Genomic DNA, 26,995 nt, shown 5'->3' on the forward strand with positions numbered 1-26,995 from the left:
GCTTCAAACATAAAGATATAAAACTGTATTTTTTTGTGAAGAATCAACAAGTGGGACACAATCATGAAGTGGAACGACATTTATTGGATATTTCAAACTTTTTTAACAAATCAAAACTGAAAAATTGGGCGTGCAAAATTATTCAGCCCCTTTACTTTCAGTGCAGCAAACTCTCTCCAGAAGTTCAGTGAGGATCTCTGAATGATCCAATGTTGACCTAAATGACTAATGATGATAAATACAATCCACCTGTGTGTAATCAAGTCTCCGTATAAATGCACCTGCACTGTGATAGTCTCAGAGGTCCGTTAAAAGCGCAGAGAGCATCATGAAGAACAAGGAACACACCTGGCAGGTCCGAGATACTGTTGTGAAGAAGTTTAAAGCCGGATTTGGATACAAAAAGATTTCCCAAGCTTTAAACATCCCAAGGAGCACTGTGCAAGCGATAATATTGAAATGGAAGGAGTATCAGACCACTGCAAATCTACCAAGACCTGGCCGTCCCTCTAAACTTTCAGCTCATACAAGGAGAAGACTGATCAGAGATGCAGCCAAGAGGCCCATGATCACTCTGGATGAACTGCAGAGATCTACAGCTGAGGTGGGAGACTCTGTCCATAGGACAACAATCAGTCGTATTTTGCACAAATCTGGCCTTTACGGAAGAGTGGCAAGAAGAAAGCCATTTCTTAAAGACATCCATAAAAAGTGTCATTTAAAGTTTGCCACAAGCCACCTGGGAGACACACCAAACATGTGGAAAAAGGTGCTCTGGTCAGATGAAACCAAAATTGAACTTTCTGGCAACAATGCAAAACGTTATGTTTGGCGTAAAAGCAACAGCTCATCACCCTGAACACACCATCCCCACTGTCAAACATGGTGGTGGCAGCATCATGGTTTGGGCCTGCTTTTCTTCAGCAGGGACAGGGAAGATGGTTAAAATTGATGGGAAGATGGATGGAGCCAAATACAGGACCATTCTGGAAGAAACCCTAATGGAGTCTGCAAAAGACCTGAGACTGGGACGGAGATTTGTCTTCCAACAAGACAATGATCCAAAACATAAAGCAAAATCTACAATGGAATGGTTCAAAAATAAACATATCCAGGTGTTACAATGGCCAAGTCAAAGTCCAGACCTGAATCCAATCGAGAATCTGTGGAAAGAACTGAAAACTGCTGTTCACAAATGCTCTCCATCCAACCTCACTGAGCTCGAGCTGTTTTGCAAGGAGGAATGGGAAAAAATTTCAGTCTCTCGATGTGCAAAACTGATAGACATACCCCAAGCGACTTACAGCTGTAATCGCAGCAAAAGGTGGCGCTACAAAGTATTAACTTAAGGGGGCTGAATAATTTTGCACGCCCAATTTTTCAGTTTTTGATTTGTTAAAAAAAGTTTGAAATATCCAATAAATGTCGTTCCACTTCATGATTGTGTCCCACTTGTTGATTCTTCACAAAAAAATACAGTTTTATATCTTTATGTTTGAAGCCTGAAATGTGGCAAAAGGTCGCAAAGTTCAAGGGGGCCGAATACTTTCGCAAGGCACTGTATATATATTTTTTGAAGTCACTCTCTCCGAGGCAGGATGCCAGAGGAATTCATGGTGGCAGATGAGGTTGTGAATCTATCAGTGTGCATCCTGCTTTTTTCCCCATGTCACACTGCTCAATGACAAGCTACAGCATCAATCAGTAGGCTACCCTGCATCTCACACATCCCTAACTCAAGAGTTGTTTTAGTTCATGCCATTTGTCAATAAATAACTCATACCCTTCAGTTGCCTGTGGCAGCACTATACAGACATCCGTTGTAGACTCCAACATGGACGGAAGCAGAAAGTATTGGTCCCTCATTATATTGGATCCTTGGGACACCACCACCACCCCCACACTGAAGTAGACTTTTTTTGGTTGAACGGTTACAGTAGGGTTGCAAGGACCCCAGATAGCCCTACGAGAAATGTATTGGAAACAATCCACCTTATATGGAATGCAGTAACACGATCATTGCATGAACCTGGATGTCCTACTGAATTTAAAATGGGTGACAAAATTAACAAATGCCGCTCGAGTGAAAGCACAAATGTAGGGTTGGGCGAGTCCCATTGGAAAGGGAAGCATTGATACTAATTGAACACAACACATTAAATTAGGTGTAAACATGCTTGGCAGGTTGCCTCTAAGGGGACTCCTCAGCCTGCTTGTCTTCTGTCCCCAAAGCACCATTTTGACAGCGTAATACCTCAACACTTCACACCAGTTTCATGTTGCACTCCACAGCCCTGTCCTCTCCCACCAGGATTACATTTTCAAACTGATTTGATGTGAGGGGCAAGACTAAAAAAAAAAATCTGTTATTTGCAGGTCAGAAGTCCTGGATTTGATTTGCCAATGACAGTTCATAATGAAGTTCAAGTGTTTATGCAGAGGCAACATTGTTGCATGTGATATTGTAACCCCAATTTGCTCAAAGTCAAGGTTTGTAGTCCTGTGGAGATTGAATGGCATTTCCGTCTGGATTTTGCTAGATCAATTGCCGTGTACGTTACAATATATCAATTGGAGTTATCATACTGAAACTAGATGCACAGATCTCCAGCCAAATGTAACTGAATGACTCATTGCCCTATATCTGGAGTTATAAAGTCTCTTCAAAATGACGAGTCCACAGACGACAGCCATCCACTGTAGACTCCAACATGGACGGAAGCAGAAATGTATTGGTCCCTCAGAGAATATAAAAAGGAATACAAAAAAATGTAATGCAAATGTATTTTCAGAATTTTATTCACCTTACATCACACATCTGAACGCAGGAATCACAAGAGCACAACCTGAAAACAAACATGGTTTTAGATGGGATTCTTAGCAGTAGTCCTCCAACATGCCATGTTAACATGTTGTGTTTACATTTATGCTAAAACATAAAAAATCAACAGTGAATTGTAGTGAGCAATCTTCAGTGATTTTTAATAGAATGTAGGCTAGTTCCAACAGGAGTACTAGCATAACGCATACCAGTTTATGCTTTCTCTTCCTTCTCTCCCTTCTCTGCCTTCGATGCCTTCGCTGCCTTCTCAGGCTTCTCTGGCTTGTCTGGAACCACAACGCCACCCTCCTCCTCGGGACCCTTGGTGTTACGTGTGTAGATCACCTGCGATCTGTGTTTTGACACCAACTTGATCATGCCTAGAGGGGGGGGCAGAATGGAACGTGTCAGTTATTTTGTACAGATATTGAAGTTCTATGGTCCCACATTACCAACTGACCCATTCACTGCCCTGACATGTTAAGGCAATATCCACAAGACATGATCCTGAAAGAGCAGACATCAAGTTGCAGTGCCAGTCTTCGTAGTCACTGATCAGAGCCAATGTTTACCAAAACGACAGTATCTTCAAAATCAAATGTTATTGATCACATATTTAGCAGGCATTATAGTGGGTGAAGCAAAATGCTGGTATCTTCTTCCCTTGAAGGAAGACTACTGCCAACCGGGGTTAAAAGTTATTTTTTAAAGGGAACTAAAGTTTTCGCTTTGTAGTAACGCCAAAATATTTAGTGTTTCATTTGGAAGGCAAGTGAGAAGAGTTAAACATGGGTATATGTACATGAGGCTTAACAGATTTTTACATTTATTTTTTACATTGGCTCTGTGGCATACCCATATAGTCTGTGCCTTGTAGACTTACTGGGTTTCACTGTAGCAAAGCTCAAAATTTAACCAGATATACATCCTCTCAGGAGACTGCCACAGAATGTAGCCTCCCAAAAAACTACACTATTGTAGAGATATGAAGTTAAGTGAACCAGGAAGGAATCCAGTGAACCAGGAAGGAATCCATGCAAAATGGTGCCTGCCTATTCTGACAAGCAATACTATCTGCACTTCTGATATTATGGCTCCAAAATAAAGCTAAATGTTGAAATGCGAGTTCAGTAACTGCTATACATACTTTTCTTACATTAAAGTCAGATCTAGCTACCCAACTACTTCCCAATTTCACCAAATTCCCTGAGGAACACTGGTTGGGAATCAGAGTAGGGATCAGGGTTTTACCTTTGCTGAGCAGTTCCTGGAGGGCAGCCCTGGCCAGAGAGCCTCTGATCTTTAGCCTCTCGGACACGACTGCTGGTGTGATGAGCTTGTAGTTGGGCACTTCCTTGTTCAACTTTTCGTAGGTGGCCTTGTCGAAGAGGACCAGGTTGTTGAGCTTATCCCTCACCTTTCCCTTGGACCACTTCTGCTCAGGGGAAATGGAGAAGTTGATGATGTTGCGCACACTCCTGACAGTTAAACCATTAAGACCCCCAAAGGAATATCTAAACTCCCACAAAAAAAATTGATACCAGGACATACCTTCTTTTTGGCTTTGCCTCCAGATTTGTTGGCTGGATCCTTGTCCTTTTTGGACTTCCCAGAATCCTTCCCCTTCCCCTTGGCGTCCTTAGGAGGCTGGAATAATACAGATCGCAGTACCATTATCCAACTGATGCTGAATTAACCACCACACATTTCCCAAAACTAGTTAACGTTAGCTGGAAATGTTTCAGTGCACTAACAGACAACAGTAATAAGATGGTTAGCTAATAAAAAGGTAACCACGAGTCCCTCAATTGGAATTGAACCAAATATGTTAATCTTTGAACATTTTAGTGTAACAAATGTAAAACGTTAGATAAGCCTAAGCCAAATAACTAGGGCCTAGCTAACGTTACAGGTTAAAAGCTAGCCTGTTAACGTCAGTTAACAACCGGCTTCAGTTAGGCCAATAGTGGTCTGCAGAGAATTGGCGTGCAGTTTGCATAAACTCATCAATTGATACATTTTGGTGGGAAATGTCGGCTTGAGATATCTACACATGTGGCCATGGTCGTCTGATCATACAGTGCACAATCAGCACTGCCAGCCGCATGTATAACGTTAGCTAGCTACCAAGCATATCCAACTAGTATAACTGAGCCATTCCATTCACAACCACGGTCAGGACGAAGTATATTTTCCAACTACGCATCCTGATCTATTCAGACAGACATTTTCAGAGTCAAATGTTTTGTTCGCCATCGAATTTAATGAAAAACCACGCTAAAGACCTTACCATGATGTCCCACCGTCAAGATGTCGGAATGAAAGGACGTTCAACCCGTGCACCAGCCACTAAGAGAACCCGTACATGCGGATGTTGAAGTACGGTACTGGGAAATGTAGTTACTTTTTTAATATTTCTTGGTTTTAGAATTAATAATTAAAAGATCTGCGAAATAAATATAGATGCGATCTTAAACAAAAAACAATACGAATGAACACGCAGATAAAGTTACCTATGTTGAAGATTGTATTTTATTTTGTCTGAAATATTTCCTGTCACCTGACAATTTCGTCAGCTGTGCAGAAAAAGGCAAAGATGGCGATATTCAGTGTGTATGTTGTAAATAAGGCTGGGGGATTAATTTACCAGTATGACAATTATGTACCGAGAGCAGAAGCAGAGAAAACATTCAGCTATCCTTTAGATTTGGTGTTAAAGATCCACGATGAGAAAGTTGTTGTATCATTTGGTCAACGCGATGGAATCCGAGGTACAGTAAGTTGTCAGCAACAGTCAACTGATCACGTCAAGGCTTACATGTATATAGTGATAACTGGTAATATGTCATGGTTGGAACTCAAATGTTGCATTGTGCATGTTTATATTTATTGTTAACATTGTGCACTTATACTTCTATTAATTTAGTGGGCCATGCTTTACTGTCCATCAACGGAGTGGATGTCAACGGCAAGTTCACGGCGGATGGGAAGGAGATCATCGAATACTTGAAAGACTCAACAAACTATCCGGTGTCCATACGTTTCGGAAGGGCTCGCTTGAGTTCAAATGAAAAACTGATGTTGGCTTCAATGTTTCATTCGTAAGTAGTTGCAGTTCTCAAGTTATTACACCTGTCTGCTCTAACATGAATAAATAATTTATCTATGGTGACATAGGCTTTTCCATGATCTTGCTGCATGTTGTATTGTACTCTTTCCTAGGTTGTTTGCTATTGGTTCACAGCTGTCCCCTGAAGTTGGCAGTTCAGGAATTGAGATGCTGGAGACAGATATGTTTAAACTGCACTGCTTTCAGACACTCACTGGTAAAGCCATACATTCAAACACTGCTATCAGTCACTGTATGTGAGGTCTACATGCAATGCTCTTGTTTTGAAAAACGAAATCTGCCAACATCTTTTTTTTAAATCAGGTATAAAGTTCATTGTGCTGGCAGACCCCCGGCAGTCTGGCATTGACGCACTCCTCAGGAAGATTTACGAGATCTATTCAGACTTCGCCCTCAAGAACCCCTTCTACTCTCTGGAGATGCCTATCAGGTAACTGTCACATGTCAAATATCTGCCCTCTGTCTCTCACATGAGTTAGCCAAGTCATTGATGAGCAACCCTGGTGAGATATATTTTGCCCTCTTGTTACAGGTGTGAACTCTTTGATCAGAATTTGAAGGGTGCATTGGAGATAGCAGAGAAAGCTGCTAACTTTGGACCTGGATCTTGAGCAGAAACAAACCTGAAAAATGTGTACGAAGGCAAATCCAGAGTATCCATTGCTCCAGTTTCTTTTATTTTTCTGCCAATCCATTGAATTATGTTTGTTGTGACTGGGAGGCTATAGTACACTGCATATGGGTCAACATGTCTCCAAGCAGTGCTGATATTTCAGAACTAATGTTGAATAACTTGTTGTATGAGAATGTTATGCTATACTGGGATACAATGTAAATACTGAATGTTTTGTTTTTGTATATACTTTAAGAATAAACACCACTATGTAACATTTATCATCTCTAGTCTTTCTTTCCTATGTAATTATTTTTAGAATGACCTAAAACCACAACATAAGGTATTTTATTCAAGTCTTATATAGTCAAACACATTTCACCCATATGAGTACAGTGCCAATTTAAAAAGTGAGCAGTACATTTGACCATAAAGTGTCTTGGTTTCAAATGATCATATTGACACATTTTCAATACTTGAATCTTGGATCTGTTTTATGCCATGAGCATTGAAAAGAGTTAACACAACATGTATTCAGATGCAAATACATCAACCATCTTCAGTGAAAAATAAATATTCCTTCGCTAAACTCCATGTCTCACCAACTCTTAAAATAAGAATATACAGGACCATGTCTCCCGTCAATTCAATTGAGCCTTTTTCAAATCAAAAACACTTAATAAATAAGAATGTACATTCTTATCCTAAATTTCCTACATTGACAGCAGAGAGTTGGTGTAGTGATCAGTCAGTCAGTCTTCTTGGGGATGTGACCCATCTTGGTTCTGATGTTCCGCAGCAGGAAAAAGCAGATGGTAGTGATGAGACAAGTTATCTCTGCTACCCAGAAGGCCATTTCCCAGCTGTGGTGCTTGGCGATGGTGCTGAACGGCAGTCCAGAGCAGAAGCCACCAACTGAACGATACAGGAATGTCAATTAGGCTGGTTCTCATAAATAGGATATACAGATTTAGTTGTTGAACTACACTACCGGTCAAAAGTTTTAGAACACCTAATTCAAGGGTTTTATTTTCTACAATAATAAATACATCTATAATAGTGCACATTAAAACTATGAAATAACACATATGGAATCATGCAGTAACCCAAAAAGAGTTAAACAAATCCAAATATATTTTATATTTGAGATTCTTCAAATAGCCACCCTTTGCCTTGACAGCTTTGCACACTCTTGGCATTCTCTCAACCAGCTTCACCTGGAATACTTTTCCAACAGGAGTTCCCACATATGCTGAGCACTTGTTGGCTGCTTTTCCTTCAGTCTGCGGTCCGTCTCATCACAAACCCTCTCAATTTGGTTGAGGTCGGGGGATTATGGAGGCCAGGTCATCTGATGCAGCACTCCATTACTCTCCTTCTTGGTAAAATAGCCCTTACACAGCCTGGAGGTGTGTTGGGTCATTGTCCTGTTGAAAAACAAATGAAAGTCCCACTAAGTGCAAACCAGATGGGATGGCGTTTCGATGCATAATGCTGCCGTAGCCATGCTGGTTAAGTGTACCTTGAATTCGAAATAAATCACTGACCATGTCACCAGGAAAGCACCCCCACACCATCACACCTCCTCCTCCATGCTTCACGGTGGGAACTACACATCCTTTCACCTACTCTGTGTCTCACAAAGACACGGTGGTTGGAAACAAAACTCTCCAATTTGGACTCCAGACCAAAGGACAAATTTCCACCGGTCTAATGTCCATTACTTGTGTTTCTTGGCCCAAGCAAGTCTCTTCTTCTTATTGGTGTCCTTTAGTGGTTTCTTTGCAGCAATTTGACCATGAAGGCCTGATTCACAATGTCTCCTCTGAACAGTTGATGTTGAGATGTGTCTGTTACTTTAACTCTGTGAAGCATTTATTTGGGCTTGGAACTCAAACTTATCTTCTGCAGCAGAGGTAACTGGGTCTTCCATTCCTGTGGCGGTCCTCATGAGAGCCAGTTTCATCATAGCACTTGATGGTTTTAGCGACTGCACTTGAAGAAACTTTCAAAGTTCTTGAAATTTTCCAGATTGACTGAGGTTCATGTCTTATTATGGACTGTCGTTTCTCTTTGCTTACTTGAGCTGTTGCCAAAATATGAACTTGGTATTTTATCAAATAGGGCTATCTTCTGTATACCCCCTACCTTGTCCCAACACAACTGATTGGCTCAAACGCATTAAAGAGGAAAGAAATTCCACAAATTAACTTTTAACAAGGCACATCTGTTAATTGAAATGCATTCCAGGTGACTAACTCATGAAGCTGGTTGAGAGAATGCCAAGTGTGTGCAAAGCTGTCATCAAGGCAAAGGTTGGCTATTTGAAGAATCTCAAATATAATATATATTTTGATATGTTTAACACTTTTTTGGTTACTATATGATTCCATATGTGTTATTTCATAGTTTTGATGTCTATTATTGCACAATGTAGAAAATAGTAAAAAATAAAGAAAAACCCTTGAATGAGTAGGTGTTCTAAAACTTTTGACCGGTAGTGTACCTGTCTGGTAATGCTAGTAAAGCCAAGACACCAGAATACAATACAACAAAATGTGAGAAAAGCATTCATTAGAATTTGAGACAATTTGGTTGAGATAAACTTACTGTTGGCCATTAAGGCAACAATAGCATGTGACGTTCCACAATAGTTTGAAGGAGCACTCTCATTGGCTATCACGCCAAACAAGGCTATTGGTCCGTAAGATGAGAAGCCAAATGTAGCCCCCAAGAAAAGGATCCACATCTGAATTTATAACATAAAAAACAAAACATGAACTAACAAACAGACTAATAGTGTATTGGCTCTGAAAGGAGTTTTGATGGAACATGATGTGTTTACTATACCTTTGGGCTGTCTGGCGTGACAGTGATCCGGAATAGATACATGGAACCAAACATCCCAGCCATCATTGAGATCAAGAGAAAATGACGGGGGTTTCCATGGCTTTTCATGCCTTGCTGTACAAAAAGAAATACAGTACCTTACAAACACTGGCGTGATTTGAATAGAGCTCTGAATTAGTGTATGATGCCACTATAAACCCACTTGTGCCACAGCCTTGTCAGAGAAGTATCCTGCAGCTAAACTGCCCAACAGGCCTCCCACCTCTAGGGCACTCATGTAGGAACTGCCTGTGAAAAAGAGATGCATTCAAGTCAAACTTAACAAGAGGCAGTTATTATTGAGTTATCAACCGCAGTCTACTGCATACTGGTAAAACAGGCAGGTTAGCGTTTTTAGTCATGAATCTGCAGTGGTCACTAGCTGGCACTAGAGGTCGACCGATTAATTCGGAATGGCCGATTAATTAGGGCTGATTTCAAGTTTTCACAACAATCGATAATCGGTACTTTTGGACACCGATTTGCAAAAACATTTTTTTTACACCTTTATTTAACTTGGCAAGTCAGTTAAGAACACATTCTTATTTTCAATGACGGCCGAGGAACGGTGGGTTACTGCCTTGTTCAGGGGCAGAACAACATATTTTTACCTTGTCAGCTCTGGGATTCATTTTTGCAACCCTCCGGTTACTAGTCCGAAGCTCTAACCACCTGCCTTACATTGCACTCCACGAGGAGCCTGCGTGGCAGGCTGACTACCTGTTACGCGAGGGCAGCAATAAGCCAAGGTAAGTTGCTAGCTATCATTAAACTTATCTTATAAAAAACAATCCATCTAAACATAATCACTAGCTAGCTACACATATTTGATGATATTACTAGTTTCTAGCGTGTCCTGCATTGCATAAAATCGATGCGGTGCCTGTTAATTTCTCATCGAATCACAGCCTACTTCGACAAACGGGTGATTTAACAAGCGCATTTGCAAAAAAAGCACTGTCGTTGCACCAATGTGTACCTAACCATAAACATGCATTTCTTTAAAATCAATACACAAGTATATATTTTTACATCTGCATATTTAGTTAATTTTGCCTGCTAACATGAATTTATTTTAACTAGGGAAATTATGTCACTTCTCTTGCAGCAGTTTGGGCCGCCTGGCTCATTGCGAACTGTGTGAAGTCCATTTATTCCTAACAAAGGCCGTAATTCATTTGCCAGAATTGTACATAATTATGACATAATGTTGTGCAATGTGTCATGACGTTGGCCTGGGGGGTAGGTTTATGACAGTCATAAATACCTCTTCCCCCCTTTTTCCTCTCTCTACCCTACTGATGTTACATTTGCAAAGCCCTTGGTTAACATAGAGATACTGAGAACATCAGAAGGTGGGGGGAAATTAACTATATTCTGGTAATCCGACCAATTGAACATGCATGCGGTGGTACTTAATGAATATGATGCCAGTTCGGTTGTCATCTGAGACATTCTCATCAATGATAAGATGACAAACTCTCCAGTGAAAGTCTATACAGAGTTATCGGATTCACATGGAATTGTTGTTCCATTTAAATGTTTGAATACGAAATTATTCGTGATGGGATGAAATGTGATTTTAGCTTCTAAAATGTGAGATTTGGGTTTTCATGAGTGAATTAGGCCCGACTCAGTGGCCCGCCCACGTGAAGAGATATAGGTTGTAAACTATGAAACACACCCCTTTTCTCCCTTCCTATATAAAGCCTTGACGACAATATAACCTCCTGTTCCGAGGACGTGAAGACGACGGTCCTATGTCAGAATGGTTCAGATAATAACTACAGAACGAAGCCAACATCAGCGTAAGCTTTGGTTGCGAATGGTATGAACTTTGAACTCTTATTCACTATAGAAGTGATACCTCCTAGCCGTTGAGTTAGCAACAGCCACTGCAAACGAGGGTAGGAAGAAACAGACAGAGTATCCCGTCTACCACACAACGACATTACTACAACGTATTCAATTTACCAGCAGAGACATTCTTCAAAGGACAAAGGACTCGGTTGGGCAACACTGCCTTCCATCTACCAACAACCTACCGAAGCGCAGCTCAGAGTAAATATTTATTGCATTTTACTTTTCCAAATGGGCGGTAATTTAGAATGCATTAGATACTGTATTTACGATAGCACAGCTTCGCCCTTTGTTCCTCAGTCTTCCCGCTCTTTCACTTCCCACTGAAAGAATAAAAGTTTTGTTTTCAAAATGACAAGTTTCTGGATTCGACCACATTAATGACCAAAGGTTCGTATTTCTGTGTGTTATTATGTTATAATTAAGTCAATTATTTAATATTTGATAGAGCAGTCTGAGCGATGGTAGGCAGCAGCAGGCTCGTAAGCATTCATTCAGACAGCACCTTTGTGCGTTTGCCTGCAATTCTTCAAGCATTGCGCTGTTTATGACTTCAAGCCTATCAACTCCCGAGATTAGGCTGGTGTAACCGATGTGAAATGGCTAGCTAGTTAGCGGGGTGTGCGCTAATAGAGTTTCAAACGTCACTCGCTCTGAGACTTGGAGTTCCCCTTGCTCTGCATGAGTAACTCTGCTTCGAGGGTGGCTGTTGTCGATGTGTTCCAGGTTTGAGCCCAAGTAGGAGCGAGGAGTGCCTATAAGAACATCCAATAGTCAAAGGCAAGTCAGTTAAGAACAAATTCTTATTTTCAATGACGGCCTAGGAACAGTGGGCAGAACGACAGATTTGTCCTTGTCAGCTCGGGGGTTTAAATTTGCAACCTTCCGGTTACTAGTCCAACGCTCTAACCACTAGGCTAACCTGCCGCCCCATATACAAATCGTATAGAGAGAAATAGTCCTATAATAACTACAACCTAAAACTTCTTAGTTGGGAATATTGAAGACTCATGTTAAAAGGAACCACCAGCTTTCATATGTTCTCATGTTCTGAGCAAGGAAATTAAATGTTAGCTTTTTTTTTACATGGCACATATTGCACTTTTACTTTCTTCTCCAACACTTTGTTTTTGCATTACCTAAACCAAATTGAACATGTTTCATTATTTATTTGAGGCTAAATTGATATTATTGATGTATTATATTAAGTTAAAATAAGTGTTAATTCGGTATTGTTGTAATTGTCATTATTACAAATAAAAAATAAAAAAAATTGTCTGATTAATCGGTATCGGCTTTTTTTGGTCCTCCAATAATCGTTATCGGCATTGAAAAATCATAATCGGCCGACCTCTAGCTGGCACAGTCCATAAAATCTGATTTTAAACCCAACCTTAACGACACTGCTAACCCTAATGCCTAACCCTAACCTTAAATGAATAACAAAAATCATATTTTTGTTTCAATACATTTTTACCATATAGCCAATTTTTACATTGCAGCTGGCCTATCTAAGAGCAAATCACTGTTCTGCCTCCAGGATAAGACTCATGAAAAAACAGAGGGAAAACGCAGGTCTTAATGTATCAGACTTCCATACCCATGAGTGTTGACTGGCCCTTGTCCTGGATGAGGAAGAGTTGGCCCCAGTCAGTGCAGGCTGTCTTCACCCCAAACACCACCAGGTAGCCCACAGACAGCAGCCACAGGTAGGGGGACAGGATGAACTCTTTGAAGGTGGTCTCATCACTGGATGAGCCTAGTAAGGGAGAGGGGTTTCAGTCACACTAGCACATCACTTAGAGTGTGCATGATCTTGAACTTGTTCACGCTAGCGTGTGAGGGAACACTGGGTGCAGAGTCCATTAACACAGAGTTGTACTGACCTTACACACAATTGCACATGCAGACAATACACAAAAAGGCATGCGTTCAAAATAAAACCTGTGCATGTCAGTCACACATATTTTGCAATGTTTCAACCACAGGACAAGAAGAGGTTAGCTCCCAGCTCTGACCTGCTTTGCCCTTCTTGGCCCCCCCAGTGTCTATGTTGGGCAAGCCCACGTCTTTGGGCTCATTCCTGATCAACAGCAGGCAGACGAAGGAGACCACACAACAGGAGAGGCCTGAGATGGACAGGGTCGTCCTCCAGCTGTAGCTCTGGGCCATCAACGTTGCAATAATGGGGCCTAAACTCCCAGCCAGGTTCATACTGCAGGACAGAATCGCCCACCACGTCCCAAACTGAGAGGGCTCGAACCACTGAGAAGCAGAAGGGAATGACATTTCATAATATCAGACTAGTGATGTGCTTCATGGCTTGACACGACTAGTATTGAATGGACAGGGATATACAAAATGGTACTGACTGACCAGTATTTTAACAGTGCAGGCAATTGATTTATATGTGTCTGACAGCTTCATATCCCGTGGACTACAGTGTTACTTCCTGGTCCTACCTTGCGCAGCACCCTGCCACATGGGGGCCACCCCAGGCCCTGACCCAGGCCGTTGAGGAACCAGAGGCCAGAGAAAATGGCCACAGTAGAGGACCAGGAGAAGACCACATTGATGGCCCCCACCATGAACAGGCCAATGGAGAAGAGCCAGCGGGCACTGATCTGATCCGACAACACACCGCTGATGAACTTGCTTATAGCATAGGCCAGAGACTGGCTACTAGTGATCATGCCTGAGGGATAGTGCACACAATACAGAGGCAGAACACAATGTTTAATTGATTTTGGTATTAATATAAACACACACAAAGCATTAACTGATGTATCCCCATATGATCGTTCAATTAAACCAATCAGTCAGACCACTATCAACAGTATCTAAACTTTAGTTGTTAATTGTTGTTAGGGACATGCAAGACAGAAAGAGAGGAAAAGACAACAGTGAGGCCTCTCTTACCCAGGTCATCTTTGTCCAGCTTGATCTCTTGCATGAGAGAGGGCATCACAAAGGAAAAGGTCTTCCTGTTGAAGTAGTACAGCGTATAGCCCACAAACATGGCCAGGAAAATGGTGGTGCGGTAATATCCATACCCTGCGGTTGCCATGGTTTTTGCAGTGCAGAAAAAAGTGCTAAATAATAGAGGATTATAAAACAAAACTACAGAGGAGTAGTTGTTCGAGTGTGAAATACTTCTGCCACCAGTGACTGAACTTTGGTGTCAGGATCCACGGTGCAGAGCAGAGCTGGTTAGAAGAGGGAGAGAGAGCTGTAATCAATAGTTGGGGTTAATGGTCAACTTCTTTACTCTAAGACTGATTTCCCCTGCCTTATCCGAGTTCTACAAGGGCCAAAGGGAAGATAATGGAATTGACCTACTCCGATGCTGTTATCTTCTGTAATGCTGCTTGTATTGTCCAACAGTCTGTAAAAAAAAAATGAAAGACACTCCTGATTCCTATTATATACCTTTCACCCCCCTCTTGCTGATCCTGACTGTTCCTCCCTGCTGGTGTGCCTGGATGTTATTGAATGTTCTTAGTTAATGATTCATTGGAGAGTCCAATGTTGACTGCAAGCCCAGAGGGTGGATCCTCCTCAGCCCAGGGAGTGTGTGAAGAGAGATGACCATCAGCACAAAACACAACCCCATTATCACGGTGGGTTGGTTTGTGTGAAAATGCATCATTAGCTAGGTTTCCATCCAATTGGCAACATATTTTCATGCAAATAACACAAAGGAAATATGCGAATTTCCCCAACAGTGGTGTTTCCAAACTGACTTGTTGCAGATACAAATCTGTGCGCGATGACGTTGTGCACACAACATACACTTCTTCCCAACATTTGTTATGTACCTAATAAAAATCTAAAGTTCTGTGTGTTTCCATCACATTTTCGATAGCAAAATGTACCTACTCTGGTCTTGGCACGTGCGCTCTAGCCAACAGCTCGCAGATACAGTGCTGGTAAACTAGTCTACATTATGAGATTCTAGCGAGAATATTTGTATTTGTCGAACGGTAGTCAAGCATCGATCATCTGCGGGAATAGGCTACTGAGAATGTGGCCGTAACTCCAATCACTGAATTCAATATTAATTATATGTATATGAACTGAATATGCTTGTCAACAGCCAGTGATCATTAGTTATTTTTTTTTACCTGTAGCCTAATCTGATTGACTGTTACCGTCAATCTAATGATTTATAGCAATTGATCGTCAGTTGCGATAGAGCTTTGATAACTTCTAATTTAATTAATTTAACATGGCCATTAATAATTGCATAATAACAAGGCCACAACAATTTACCCAAAAGTTGTAGGCTATTTATTAAATTGGTCTGCCAGCTGCAAGTACGCTAAACAAGTGGAACAAATTGATTTGCAATGACTCCAGCGATATAGTTATTTCAACATATTTATTTTATCAAATGGTAGACTACAATGGCATAATAGAAGTTACGGAACTCCCTGGCATGCTTCTGTTATGAGGAAAAGAATGACACATTTGCATCTTTTGACCATCAAGTAGCCTACTAATTAAAAACATTTAATAAAGTTGCCAATATTGTGTTTCAATTTTGTAGTTCAGTAATTTTTGGGGTTGTCCCGCTTTACCAACCATAGCTACAGTTGAAGTCGATAGTTTACATACACTTAGGTTGGAGTCATTAAAACTCATTTTTCAACCACTCCACAAATTTCTTGTTAACAAACTATAATTTTGGCAAGTTGGTTAGAACATCTACTTTGTGCATGACACAAGTAATTTTCCCAACAATTGTTTACAGACAGATTATTTCATTTATATTTCACTGTATCACAATTCTAGTGGGTCAGAAGTTTACTACACTAAATTGACTGTGCCTTTAAACAGTTTGGAAAATCCCAGAAAATTATGTAATGGCTTTAGAAGCTTCTGATAGGCTAGTTGACGTCACTTGAGTCAGCAACAGAACAACAGCAAAGGACCTTGTGAAGATGCTGGAGGAAACAGGTACAAAAGTATATACAGTGTATATCCACAGTAAAACAAGTCCTATATCGACATAACCTGAAAGGCCGCTCAGCAAGGAAGAAGCCACTGCTCCAAAACCGCCATAAAAAAGCCAGACTATGGTTTGCAACTGCACATGGGGACAAAGATCGTACTTTTTGGAGAAATGTCCTCTGGTTTGATGAAACAAAATAGAACTCTTTGGCCATAATGACCATCATTATGTTTGGAGGAAAAAGGGGGAGGCTTGCAAGCCGAAGAACATCATCCCAACTGTGAAGCACGGGGTGGCAACATCATGTTGTGGGAGTGCTTTGCTGCAGGAGGAACTGGTGCACTTCACAAAATAGATGGCATCATGAGGTAGGACAAATGTGGATATATTGAAGCAACATCAGTCATGAAGTTAAAGCTTGGTCGCACATGAGTCTTCCAAACGGACAATGACCCAAGCATACTTCCAACGTTGTGGAAAAATGGCTTAAGGACAACAAAGTCAAGGTATTGAAGTGGCCATCATAAAGCCCTGACCTCAATCCCATAGAACATTTGTGAGCAGAACTGAAAAAGCATGTGCGAGCAAGGAGGCCTACAAACCTGACTCAGTTACACTAGCTCTGTCAGGAGGAGCAAAACCAAGCCACGAGGTCAAAGGAATTGTTCGTAGAGCTCCGAGACAGGATTGTGTTGAGGCACAGATCTGGGGAAGGGTACCAAAAAAATTCTGCAGCATTGAAGGTCCCATAAAGTACAGTGGCCTCCATCATTCTTACATGGAAGAAGTTTGGAACCACCAAGACTCTTCCTAGAGCTGGCCACCCGGCCAAAGAAGGGCCTTGGTGAGGGAGGTGACCAAGAACCCAATGGTCACTCTGACTGACCTCCAGAGTTCCTCTGTGGAGATGGGAGAACCTTCCAGAAGGACAACCATCTCTGCAACACTCCACCAATCAGGCCTTTATGGTAGAGTGGCCAGATGGAAGCCACTCCTCAGATTAAGGCAAATGACAGCACACTTGGAGTGTGCAAAAAAGGCACCTAAAGGACTCAAGTTTCTCTAGTCTGATGAAACCAAGATTGAACTCTTTGGCCTGAATGCAAAGCGTCAAGTCTGGAGGAAATCTGGCACCATCTCTACGGTGAAGCATGGTGGTGGCAGCATCATGCTGTGGGGATGTTTTTCAGCGGCAGGGATTGGGAGACTAGTCAGGATCGAGGGAAAGATGAACGGAGCAAAGTACAGAGAGATCCTTGATGAAAACCTGCTCCAGAGTGCTCAGGACCTGACTGGGGGGCGAAGGTTCACCTTCCAACAGTACAACGACCCTAAGCATACAGCCAAGAGAATGCAGGAATGGTTTTGGGACAAGTCTCTGAATGTCCTTGAGTGGCCCAGCCAGAGCCCGGACTTGAACCCGATCGAACATCTCTGGCGAGACCTGAAAATAGCTGTGCAGCGATGAGTTTGAGAGGATCTGCAGAGAATAATGGGAGAAACTCCCTAGATACAGGTGTGCCAAGCTTGTAGCGTCATACCCAAGAAGACTCAAGGCTGTAATTGCTGCCAAAGGTGCTACAACAAAGTACTAGGTAAAGGGTCTGAATACTTATTCTAAAAAGTATTAAATTGTTTTTTCCCCTTATCAACCTACACACAAAAAAAAAGAATGAAAAATGAAATATCACATTTATATAAGGCTGTAACTTAACAAAATGTGGAAAAAGTCAAGGGGTCTGAATACTTTCCGAATGCACTGTATATCTATGAGCAAAATATTTTGATATCGGTGTGTGTGCATGCATTTTGCAAAATTCTATATAAAAGTTTTACTGTGCCTTCAGAAAGTATTCATACACTTTGACTTGTTCCACATTTTGTGTACAGCCTGAATTCAACATGAATTAAATATATATTTTTGGCACCCATCTACACACAATTCCCATAATGACAAAGTGAAAACATGTTAACTTTTTGGCAAATTTATTTAAAATCAAATACATGAATATTTAATTTACCTAAGTATTCAAAATGAGTCACATGTTAGAATCACCTTTGGTAGCTATTACAGCTGTGAGTCTTTTTCAGTCATCATGTTATGGGTATGCTTGTCATCGGCAAGGACAAGGGAGTTTGTTAGGATAAAAGAAACGGAGCAGAGCTAAGCACAGGCAAAATCCTAGAGGAAAACCTTGGAGACAAATTCACCTTTCAGCAGGACAATAACCTAAAACACAATGCCAAATATACACTGGAGTTGCTTACCAAGACTACATAAATCTTCCTGAGTGGCCTAGTTACAGTTAACTTAAATAGGCTTGAAAATCTATGGCAAGACTTGAAAATGGCTGTCTAGCAATGATGATCAACAACCAAATTGACAAGAGTTTGAAGAATTTCAAAAGAAAAATGTGCAAATATTGTACAATCTAGGTGTACAACGCTTTTAGAGACTTACTAGCCACCATCATACTAGAAAGTTTGAAGAGTGGTACTCAGTGATGTGTTGTGTTGGATTTGCCAGAAACATAACACTTTTTATTCAGGACATAAAGTTAATATCTTTGCCACATTTTTTAACAGTTTTACTTTAGTGCCTTGTTGGAAACAGGATGCATGTTTTGGAATATTTGTATTCTGTACAGGCACCCTTATTTTCACTTTGTCATTTAGGTTAGTATTGTGGAGTAACTACAATGTTGTTGATTCATCCTCAGTTTTCTCCTATCACAGGCATTCAGCTCTATAACTGTTTTAACTGAGTTAGGAAGGATGCCCAGTATTGACTGGGTGTACTGATACACCATAATTAATAACTTCACCATGCTCAAAGGGATATTCAATGTCTGTTTGTTTTTTTACCCATCTACCAATAGGTGCCGTTCTTTGTGAAGCATTGGAAAACCTCCCTGGTCTTTGTGGTTGAATCTGTGTTTGAAATTCACTGCTCGACTGAAGCACCTTACAGATAATTGCATGTGTTGGGTACAGAGATGAGGTAGTCATTCAACAATTATGTTAAACACTATTATTGCACAGAGTCATTTTTAGCAACTTATTATGTGACTTGTTAAGCACATTTTTACACCTGACCTGAATTTATTTAGGCTTGACATAACAAAGGGGTTGAGTACTTGTTGAATCAAGATTTATAGTTCTTATAGCCTTTAGCTGTACCTTTATCCTACTCCTCCTCTGTTCCTCTGGTGATGTAACTATAACATTTTCCGACAAGATAGAACTGCCAAAGGGGACGGAGTTGCAATCTACTGCAGAGACAGCCTGCAGAGTTCTGTCATACTATCCAGGTCTGTGCCCAAACAATTCGAGCTTCTACTTCTAAAAATCCACCTTTCCAGAAACAAGTCTCTTACCGTTGCCGCTTGTTATAAGACCACCTTCTGCCCCTAGCTGTGCCCTGGACACCATATGTGAATTGATTGCCCCCTATCTATCTTCACCTACGCTAGATGCCCTCAATCTCACACAAATTATCAATGAACCAACCAGGTACAACCCCAAATCTGTAAACACGGGCACCCTCATAGATATCATTCTGACCAACCTGCCCTCTAAATACACCTCTGCTGTCTTCTGTAATGAATCTGCGGTCAAACAACCACCCCTCATCACTGTCAAACGCTCCCTAAAACACTTCAGCGGGCAGGCCTTTCTAATCGACCTCGCCAAGGTATCCTGGAAGGATATTGACCTAATTCCGTCAGTAGAGGTTGCCTGGTTATTCTTTAAAAGTGCTTTCCTCACCATCTTAAATAAGCATGCCCCATATTTTTTTTTAACCAGGAACAGATATAGCCGTTGGTTCACTCCAGACCTGACTGCCCTTGACCAGCACAAAAACATCCTGTGGCGTACTGCATTAGAATCGAATAGCTGCCGCAATATGCAACTTTTCAGGGAAGTTAGGAACCAATATACACAGGCAGTTAGGAAAGCAAAGGCTAGCTTTTTCAAACAGAAATGTGCATCCCGTAGCACAAAATCCAAAAGGTTCTGGGACACTGTAAAGTCCATGGAGAATAAGAGCACCTCCTCCCAGCTGCCCACTGCACTGGGGCTAGGAAACATTGTCACCACCGATAAATCCACGATAATTGAGAATTTCAACAAGCATTTTTCTATGGCTGGCCATGCTTTCCACCTGACTTCTCAGACAGAGTTCAGTGTGTCAAATCGGAGGACCTGTTGTCCGAACCTCTGGCAGTCTCTATGGGGGTGCCACAGGGTTCAATTCTCAGACTTTTTTCTCTGTATACATCAATGATGTCGCTCTTGCTGCTGGTGATTCTCTGAACCACCTCTACGCAGACGACACCATTCTGTATACTTCTGGCCCTTCTTTGGACATTGTGTTAACTAACCTCCAGACGAGCTTCAATGCCATACAACTCTTCATCTGTGGCCTCCAACTGCTCTTAAATGCAAGTAAAACTAAATGCATGCTCTTCAACCGATCGCTGCCCCACCTGCACGCCCGACTAGCATCACTACTCTGGACGGTTCTGACTTAGAATATGTGGACAACTACAAATACCTAGGTGTCTGGCTAGACTGTAAACTCTCCTTCCAGACTCACATTAAGCATCTCCAATATTAAATCTAGAATTGGGCTTCCTATTTCGCAAACAAAGCATCCTTCACTCATGCTGCCAAACATACCCTCGTAAAACTGACTATCCTACCAATCCTAGACTTCGGCGATGTCCTTTACGAAATAACCTGCAATACTCTACTCAGCAAACTGGATGTAGTCTATTACAGTGCCATCCGTTTTGTCACCAAATCCCCATATACTACCCACCACTGCGACCTGTATGCTCTCGTTGGCTGGCCATCGCTTCATATTCGTCGCCAAACCCACTGGCTCCAGGTCATCTATAAGTCTTTGCTAGGTAAAGCCCTGTCTTATCTCAGCTCACTGGTCACCATAGCAGCACTCACCCGTAGCACCCGCTCCAGTAGGTATATTTCCCTGGTCACCCCCAAAGCCTATTCCTCCTTTGGCCGCCTTTCCTTCCAGTTCTCTGCTGCCAATGACTGGACCGAATTGTAAAAATCACTGAAGCTGGAGACTCATATCTCCCTCACTAACTTTAAGCACCAGCTGTCAGAGCAGCTCACAGATCACTGCACCTGTACATTGCCCATCTGTAAATAGCCCATCCAACTACCTCATACCCATATTGTCATCTAAAATGTTTTTTTTTACTCCTTTGCACCCCAGTATCTCTACTTGCACATTCATCTTCTGCACATCCATCACTCCAGTGTTTAATTGCTAAATTGTTACTTCGCCACTACTGCCAATCTATTGCCTTACCGCCCTAATCTTCTCATTTGCACACATATAGATTTTTTTTCTATTGTGTTATTGACTGTACGTTTGTTTATTCCATGTGTAACTCTTTGTTGTTGTTTGTGTGGCACTGCTTTGCTTTATCTTGGCCAGGTCTCAGTTGTAAATGAGAACTTGTTCTCAACTGGCCTACCTGGTTAAATAAAGGTGAAATAAAATACATTTCAGCTTTTCATTTTTAAATAGTTTGTAAAACATATATATTTTTTAAATGTATCCCACTTTGACATCATGTGGTATTGTGTGTATGCCAGTGACACAAAATCTAAATGTAATCGATTTTAAATTCAGGCTGTAGCACAACAAAATGTGGAAAAAGGCAAAGGGTGTGAATACTTTTCTGCTCTTTACCTGTCTCGTTAGTCCACGTTTCTTGTTAACATAAACTGCCTTCCACTGGGCGCACACTGGTTGAATCAACGTTGTTTGCACGTCATTGCAATGACATTACTTGAAGAAACATAGGAATAGACGTTGAATCGACTTACGTCTGTGCCCAGTGGGCTATTTCTTTCCATTTCTGTACACCAAGCCTGATATTCAAGTCAATGACCATGCTACCACAAACATGAACTTTCGAAAATGCCATGAACTATGATGTGTCATCATGACGGTGTGTTACATAGTTGCTGGGTTGTCTCGTTTGCAGAGATTAGGTACTTTGGCGCCACTTAGTGAGCACAAAGTGTGATGTACCACCTCCACCATACAGCAACATGCATTGCACATTTTGTATATTATATCGAACATGCTGCATGCATGCACTGAAACCAAACATTGTATCACATTGTATCAAGGCACCTCTGATTCACCTTAATAGAAAGTATACAAGACAATAGATGACTCATCTGGCTGTGTCAAGAGGGCGGGTACAGAGGCCACGTGGACTCTTCCGTTTTAAGATCAGGGTTTCCATGGATACACAACAACAGAACATCTCATTTTCAGGGATATGCCAAGCACTTCTCCCATAATTAAGAACGAAAAATAGCTAACTAGGTGCTTCCTAACCTTGGATATTCGTTGTGTTATTATAATGGTGACTTTCCTGTCATTATTTTAGCTGTTATTTATTTTGGTTGATGATAGTGGACTATTTTTGACGATCATCATGGTAAGTAGAATCAGAGACAGGCCCACAATCTTGCTTGACATAAAAATGACATTCATGAAAGTCATAATTATTTGCTGGTCTGTACACACGTTCAATTACTGTATAACTCTACCAGTACCAACACTGTTGACTTTGTCGCAGCCGCAGAGTATAGGGTCTTCATCTAGGCTCTCTGGTAGCTCCGGTTCACGTCGCTATCGCACCCGTGCACTCACCTCTCATGTGGATGAGAGCCTCTTTGGAACCCCAAAACAGGTGGGCCATATGTCAGCCATTTCTTTGATCTGCATTGGATAAACACATAGCAATAAGACGTGACAATTGAACTGTGCAAGGTCTGTGTATGTATGTATGTATGTATGTATGTATGTGTGTGTGTGTGTGAGATAGAGAATTGGTGTAAATATATGTTGAATTTTCTTACTCAAGGCTCTGTCAGCCTGCAATGTCAAGGACACTGAGAGGGGTGGCCGGTTCGGACCCAGGGGCCAGTCCAGGTCTGCTCCAAGTCAGAAGACTCAGAACCTAGAGACAGTTCGCATCATCACGAAGGACCTCATCCGAGACCTGAAGCAAGTATCAGTCAATACCTCAACTTCTCATTCGTTTACTTGATGTGATCATCAAGTCTAATGCTTTGTGAACATAACAGTACTACACTTGGCAGTGTTTATTACTGTTTACTCATTATAAAAGAGAATGCCATCCAGTTCCATAAACCTACATTGCACCAATAAACATATCCCACAATCACATTTTACAAGTGGTGGTGAATTACAAAATAAAAACAAATCATGCTGTCATTTTGCCAGGATCCCATGTAAGGATCCGTCTGGGTTGTCTGTCATCCTCCGCCCAACTGATATTGAGCGGATCGCAACAGCTTCTCTGGTTTCAACCAAGGAGGAGCGGGAGTTCACGTTGGAATCCCAGAGGAGGGAGAGAGAAGCAGCTATGGTGAGAAAGGACAAATGTACCTGATGAATTTGTAAGCAACCTTTACCACATGAAAGCTGGGTGACTAACTGGCAGTACAGGGTCCCAGCTACAGCATTACACCCAAACTAACCTTTGCACTGTTCCAATGTTGCTGTTTTTCTTGACCAGGATGCTGCTGAGGATAGGAAGGCCCATATCCGCCAGGCTGACCTGTCTCGTCAGAAGAACCAGGCCCTAAGTGAACTGGAGGCCGAGGCCAAGGAAAGAGCTCAGTATCTGCTGGAGAGGGCTAACGCCATGAGGATGGAGCAGGAGGACGAGGTCAAGAAACTCAATGAGGTACAGCAAGAGAATCAACCGTTCACTCTCTCTTCGCTACTCTTTGTTATTTGTTTTATCTCAACTTCAGTCCCAACATCACTGCAATATCACACTTTTCCCCAGTTTTTTTACCCATGCCCTATCCAGACTCTTCCATCTTCGTGTCCTTGTGTGTGTCGTGTATGGTACCCTTTTGTTGTGGCCAGTTGATCCTGGGTGCCCGGTGCCACGCGGTGAGGGATGCCCAGATCCTGGAGAGGCAGCAGATCCTGGCTGAGCTACAGGAGGAGGAGAGGCGTCTGGATGCCATGATGGAGGTGGACCGCAGGAGAGCCCTGGAGGCCCAGGAGCAGATCGACGAGCTGCGCAAACACCAGAGGATCCAGTGAGGACACACACACACACACACACACAATGGCCCATTTAAAAGCAAATACACTACATCTCTTCCAAACTGTAATGCCTCAGCTGTCTTCCCTGTGTGTGTCTATAGGGGAAAGCAGCTGATTATAAACCAGATTGAGGAGCGTCTGGAGGACAGGATGCTGCAGAATGAGATGAAGGAGCAGGAGGGCCAGCAGATGCTGGAGAACCTGGAGAAGATGCAGATGGAGGAGCTGGAGGTATTATTAGTTAGAGACAAGTCTCCTTGTGCAGTACAACAGTTTTATCGCCAGGGTAATGTATTACCACTTTGAATTTCAGTTAGAAATTCCTCATGAATTAGCCTGGTCCCAGATCTGTTTGTACTCTTGCAACTAATGATTATCATTGATGAATGGATCGCAATGCAGTTAGGCATAAGGAATAATAAACAACAGAATGGTGTGGTGTGTCTCCCAGGCTCTGGAGAGGAAGAAGGAGGAGCAGCAGCGTCTGCAGCAGGAGATCCTCCGTATCAACGAGGACAGCCTGCTGGCCAAGGAGCGCAACAAAGAGGAGGAGAGACTGGCCGACCTCCGGGCTATGGAGTACACCCACAAGAAAATGGTAAGAGTTACTCCATTATGGACTTTATTATAGGTTTGGCCTTCTTGTTTTGGGTCAGAAAGCAAAAGGACAAAAAAGGTGTCTAAGGCTACGTTTACACTGGCAGCCTAAGTGTAATATTTTTCCACAAATTGGTATTTTGAGCAATCAGATCAGTTCTTTTACCAATAATTAGAGAAAAAAATCTGAATTAGAATGCCCGTGTTAACGCAGCCAAATATACTTTTGTGTGACCCCTACAGGAGCGGGAGGCTGAGTACGAGGCTGAACAGAGACGCATCAAGAGAGAGAAGGAGAAGGACGTGGCCAGACTGCGAGCCCTACAGGAGAGAGAAAAAGACCACAAGGCAGAGCAGGTGAGCAGCACCAAAGTTCCATTTGTTTTACAGTGGCTCACACTGACCTGTTGTTGTCGTAATTGATCATAAAAGGTATGGAGGAATGGTTACAGTGGTTTTGTGTATGACTGTAAGGATGAGCTTCGAGCCAGGAGGAACCAGGAGGGAGCAGAGAGAGATTGGAGGAGAAAAGAGAAGGAGCAGCTCAAGAAGAAGGTGGATGTTGAGGAGAGGTTGAAGGCAGCTCGCTTGGAGCAGGTCACACATAAGGAGCACCTCCTATCCATCGAGGCTGGGCGAGAGAGGGCTGAGTTTGACAGGGTTTTGAGGTACACCATGACACCAAGTAGATGTACCCACTGAGCATACACTGCTCAGTGACGTTGTTTCCACGTCATATCAATGCAATTACGTTGTACCAACATGGAATAGATGTTGAATTGATCTGTGCCCAGTGGGTAGTTACTACTGTACTAACCCGATAACTGTACTTGTATTATAGGCGGTTTCATAAATCAGAGCATAACACTATGCTATGCCTTGGACAACCACACTTTAAAATGTTAGTAAAGGTCTCTGTATTAGCAGTTGCGTTTTACAGCCAGTTTTTTTTCTCACCCCAGGGCCCAGCAGGTATCCATCTGTAAGGAGAAGGACAAGGAGGAGAAACACAGGATCAAGGTGTTGCGTCACGCTGACGGGGTGCGCCAGCAGGTGAGGGAGCGGGAGATGCAGGCCATCGCCCTGCGCAGGGAGGTCTACAAAGAGGGAGACCGGCTGGACGAGGAGGCCCGCCATCGCCGCATCCGCCTTGATGAGATCAAGGAGAAGAAGCTCAGGGAGCTCAAGTAAGTACAGGGACTGGGTAGGGACTAACTATGTACAGGGACTGGGTAGGGACTAACTATGTACAGAGTCTGGGTGGGTACTAACTATGTACAGGGACTGGGTGGGGACTAACTCAATGTACAGGGACTGGGTGGGGACTAACTATGTAAAGGGACAAAGTGGTATGTAGAATTGAGGGGAACTGAGAGGATATGTGAAAGCAACAGCACTGTGTGTAAACCAAGTGTTTTTGGGGGGGATGGTCAGGTTTAGTTTTGTAATTCATGTTTGTTCATTTTACTTGTAGGGCTGCTGGACTTCCAGAGAAGTATTGCAATGAAGTGGAGAGAAGGGTGCATGCTCTCCCTGCTCTGGCTCACTAGCATGACTGACAGACTGCAACACAAACCCTGATCTTTATCAAAGATTTCACAATAGAGATAAATTGGCACTGCCATCACACTTTGACAGGGTAGAGAGAAAATAATTAGTACAGGGTATACATCTAGTGCAGCACCTTTGTGTTAGTGATCAATAGATCATTTCTGAATAAAGATGACTATTACAAACTATGAATATTTATAATTGTACTGTAGGCGTGACCTTAAGTAGTGCACATTAACTATTCAACTGATCAAAGCAAAAATAAAATATATTGACTTAAATGTGATTTTAAAATGTATACTGTTTTGTTAGATCAATTAATTGGACTGTGCCTAACAGATTCCAGTCATACAGGACCCAATATTATTTTATCTACAGGATATCATTTTTATTTAGTCTTTTAAATGTCCCTTTCAGCATGGCTTTTATGACAA

General features: G+C 42.0%; 4 protein-coding genes across 7 annotated transcripts; 2 read left to right on the forward strand and 2 right to left on the reverse strand.

Annotated features, from left to right (window-relative positions):
* Positions 1-2,781: 2,781 nt before the first annotated feature.
* On the reverse strand, positions 2,782-5,246 carry LOC110504015 (small ribosomal subunit protein eS25). The gene is made up of 5 exons (XM_021582789.3): positions 5,112-5,246; positions 4,373-4,468; positions 4,073-4,256; positions 3,031-3,201; positions 2,782-2,846 (listed from the first exon to the last, which is right to left on the reverse strand). The coding sequence occupies exons 1-4, from the start codon at positions 5,112-5,114 to the stop codon at positions 3,035-3,037; spliced, it is 450 nt and encodes a 149-aa protein (XP_021438464.1). The 5' UTR covers positions 5,115-5,246; the 3' UTR covers positions 2,782-2,846; positions 3,031-3,034.
* On the forward strand, positions 5,170-6,845 carry trappc4 (trafficking protein particle complex subunit 4). Its single transcript, XM_021582788.3, has 5 exons — positions 5,170-5,592; positions 5,748-5,922; positions 6,044-6,147; positions 6,255-6,381; positions 6,484-6,845. The coding sequence occupies exons 1-5, from the start codon at positions 5,418-5,420 to the stop codon at positions 6,560-6,562; spliced, it is 660 nt and encodes a 219-aa protein (XP_021438463.1). The 5' UTR covers positions 5,170-5,417; the 3' UTR covers positions 6,563-6,845.
* A 65-nt stretch (positions 6,846-6,910) lies between these two features.
* slc37a4a (solute carrier family 37 member 4a) lies at positions 6,911-22,254 on the reverse strand. 4 transcript variants are annotated; one of them, XM_036962179.2, is made up of 10 exons: positions 21,999-22,254; positions 14,653-14,698; positions 14,233-14,519; positions 13,776-14,008; positions 13,332-13,578; positions 12,914-13,072; positions 9,617-9,702; positions 9,415-9,528; positions 9,175-9,313; positions 6,911-7,479 (listed from the first exon to the last, which is right to left on the reverse strand). In XM_036962179.2, the coding sequence occupies exons 3-10, from the start codon at positions 14,378-14,380 to the stop codon at positions 7,313-7,315; spliced, it is 1,293 nt and encodes a 430-aa protein (XP_036818074.1). In that variant the 5' UTR covers positions 14,381-14,519; positions 14,653-14,698; positions 21,999-22,254; the 3' UTR covers positions 6,911-7,312. The 4 variants fall into 4 exon arrangements, with proteins under 4 accessions (XP_036818074.1, XP_036818075.1, XP_036818073.1 ...); XM_036962180.2 differs by lacking the exon at positions 14,653-14,698 and having other exon boundaries at positions 22,136-22,252; XM_036962178.2 differs by lacking the exon at positions 14,653-14,698 and having other exon boundaries at positions 21,999-22,251.
* Positions 22,255-22,533: 279 nt separating this feature from the next.
* On the forward strand, positions 22,534-26,855 carry cfap45 (cilia and flagella associated protein 45). The gene is made up of 12 exons (XM_021582794.3): positions 22,534-22,761; positions 22,903-23,016; positions 23,191-23,333; positions 23,574-23,718; positions 23,869-24,039; positions 24,228-24,406; positions 24,515-24,644; positions 24,865-25,011; positions 25,254-25,367; positions 25,485-25,678; positions 25,973-26,197; positions 26,485-26,855. Exons 1-12 carry the CDS (start codon positions 22,759-22,761, stop codon positions 26,558-26,560), a joined length of 1,641 nt encoding a protein of 546 aa, XP_021438469.1. The 5' UTR covers positions 22,534-22,758; the 3' UTR covers positions 26,561-26,855.
* Positions 26,856-26,995: the final 140 nt, after the last annotated feature.

The sequence above is a fragment of the Oncorhynchus mykiss genome, chromosome 24 (assembly GCF_057628025.1).
Source record: "Oncorhynchus mykiss isolate SJ-2025 chromosome 24, ASM5762802v1, whole genome shotgun sequence".
In the NCBI taxonomy this organism is placed as follows: domain Eukaryota; kingdom Metazoa; phylum Chordata; class Actinopteri; order Salmoniformes; family Salmonidae; genus Oncorhynchus; species Oncorhynchus mykiss.

Bases quoted from the DNA above. Each gene is read 5' to 3' on its own strand.
- cfap45 (XM_021582794.3), top strand. The intron at 23,719-23,868 runs GTGAGAAAGGAC...TTTCTTGACCAG, and splicing joins GGGAGAGAGAAGCAGCTATG to GATGCTGCTGAGGATAGGAA. The intron at 25,679-25,972 runs GTACACCATGAC...TTCTCACCCCAG, and splicing joins GAGTTTGACAGGGTTTTGAG to GGCCCAGCAGGTATCCATCT.
- LOC110504015 (XM_021582789.3), bottom strand. The intron at 4,257-4,372 runs GTATGTCCTGGT...TCCCCTGAGCAG, and splicing joins GAGGCAAAGCCAAAAAGAAG to AAGTGGTCCAAGGGAAAGGT. The intron at 3,202-4,072 runs GTAAAACCCTGA...CCCCCCCTCTAG, and splicing joins CCAGGAACTGCTCAGCAAAG to GCATGATCAAGTTGGTGTCA.
- slc37a4a (XM_036962179.2), bottom strand. From the start codon at position 14,380: ATGGCAACCGCAGGGTATGGATATTACCGCACCACCATTTTCCTGGCC. The intron at 14,009-14,232 runs GTAAGAGAGGCC...ACTATCCCTCAG, and splicing joins GCTGGACAAAGATGACCTGG to GCATGATCACTAGTAGCCAG. The intron at 7,480-9,174 runs GTAAGTTTATCT...TGTATCGTTCAG, and splicing joins TGTTGCCTTAATGGCCAACA to TTGGTGGCTTCTGCTCTGGA.
- trappc4 (XM_021582788.3), top strand. From the start codon at position 5,418: ATGGCGATATTCAGTGTGTATGTTGTAAATAAGGCTGGGGGATTAATT. The intron at 5,923-6,043 runs GTAAGTAGTTGC...ACTCTTTCCTAG, and splicing joins TTGGCTTCAATGTTTCATTC to GTTGTTTGCTATTGGTTCAC. The intron at 6,382-6,483 runs GTAACTGTCACA...CTCTTGTTACAG, and splicing joins TCTCTGGAGATGCCTATCAG to GTGTGAACTCTTTGATCAGA.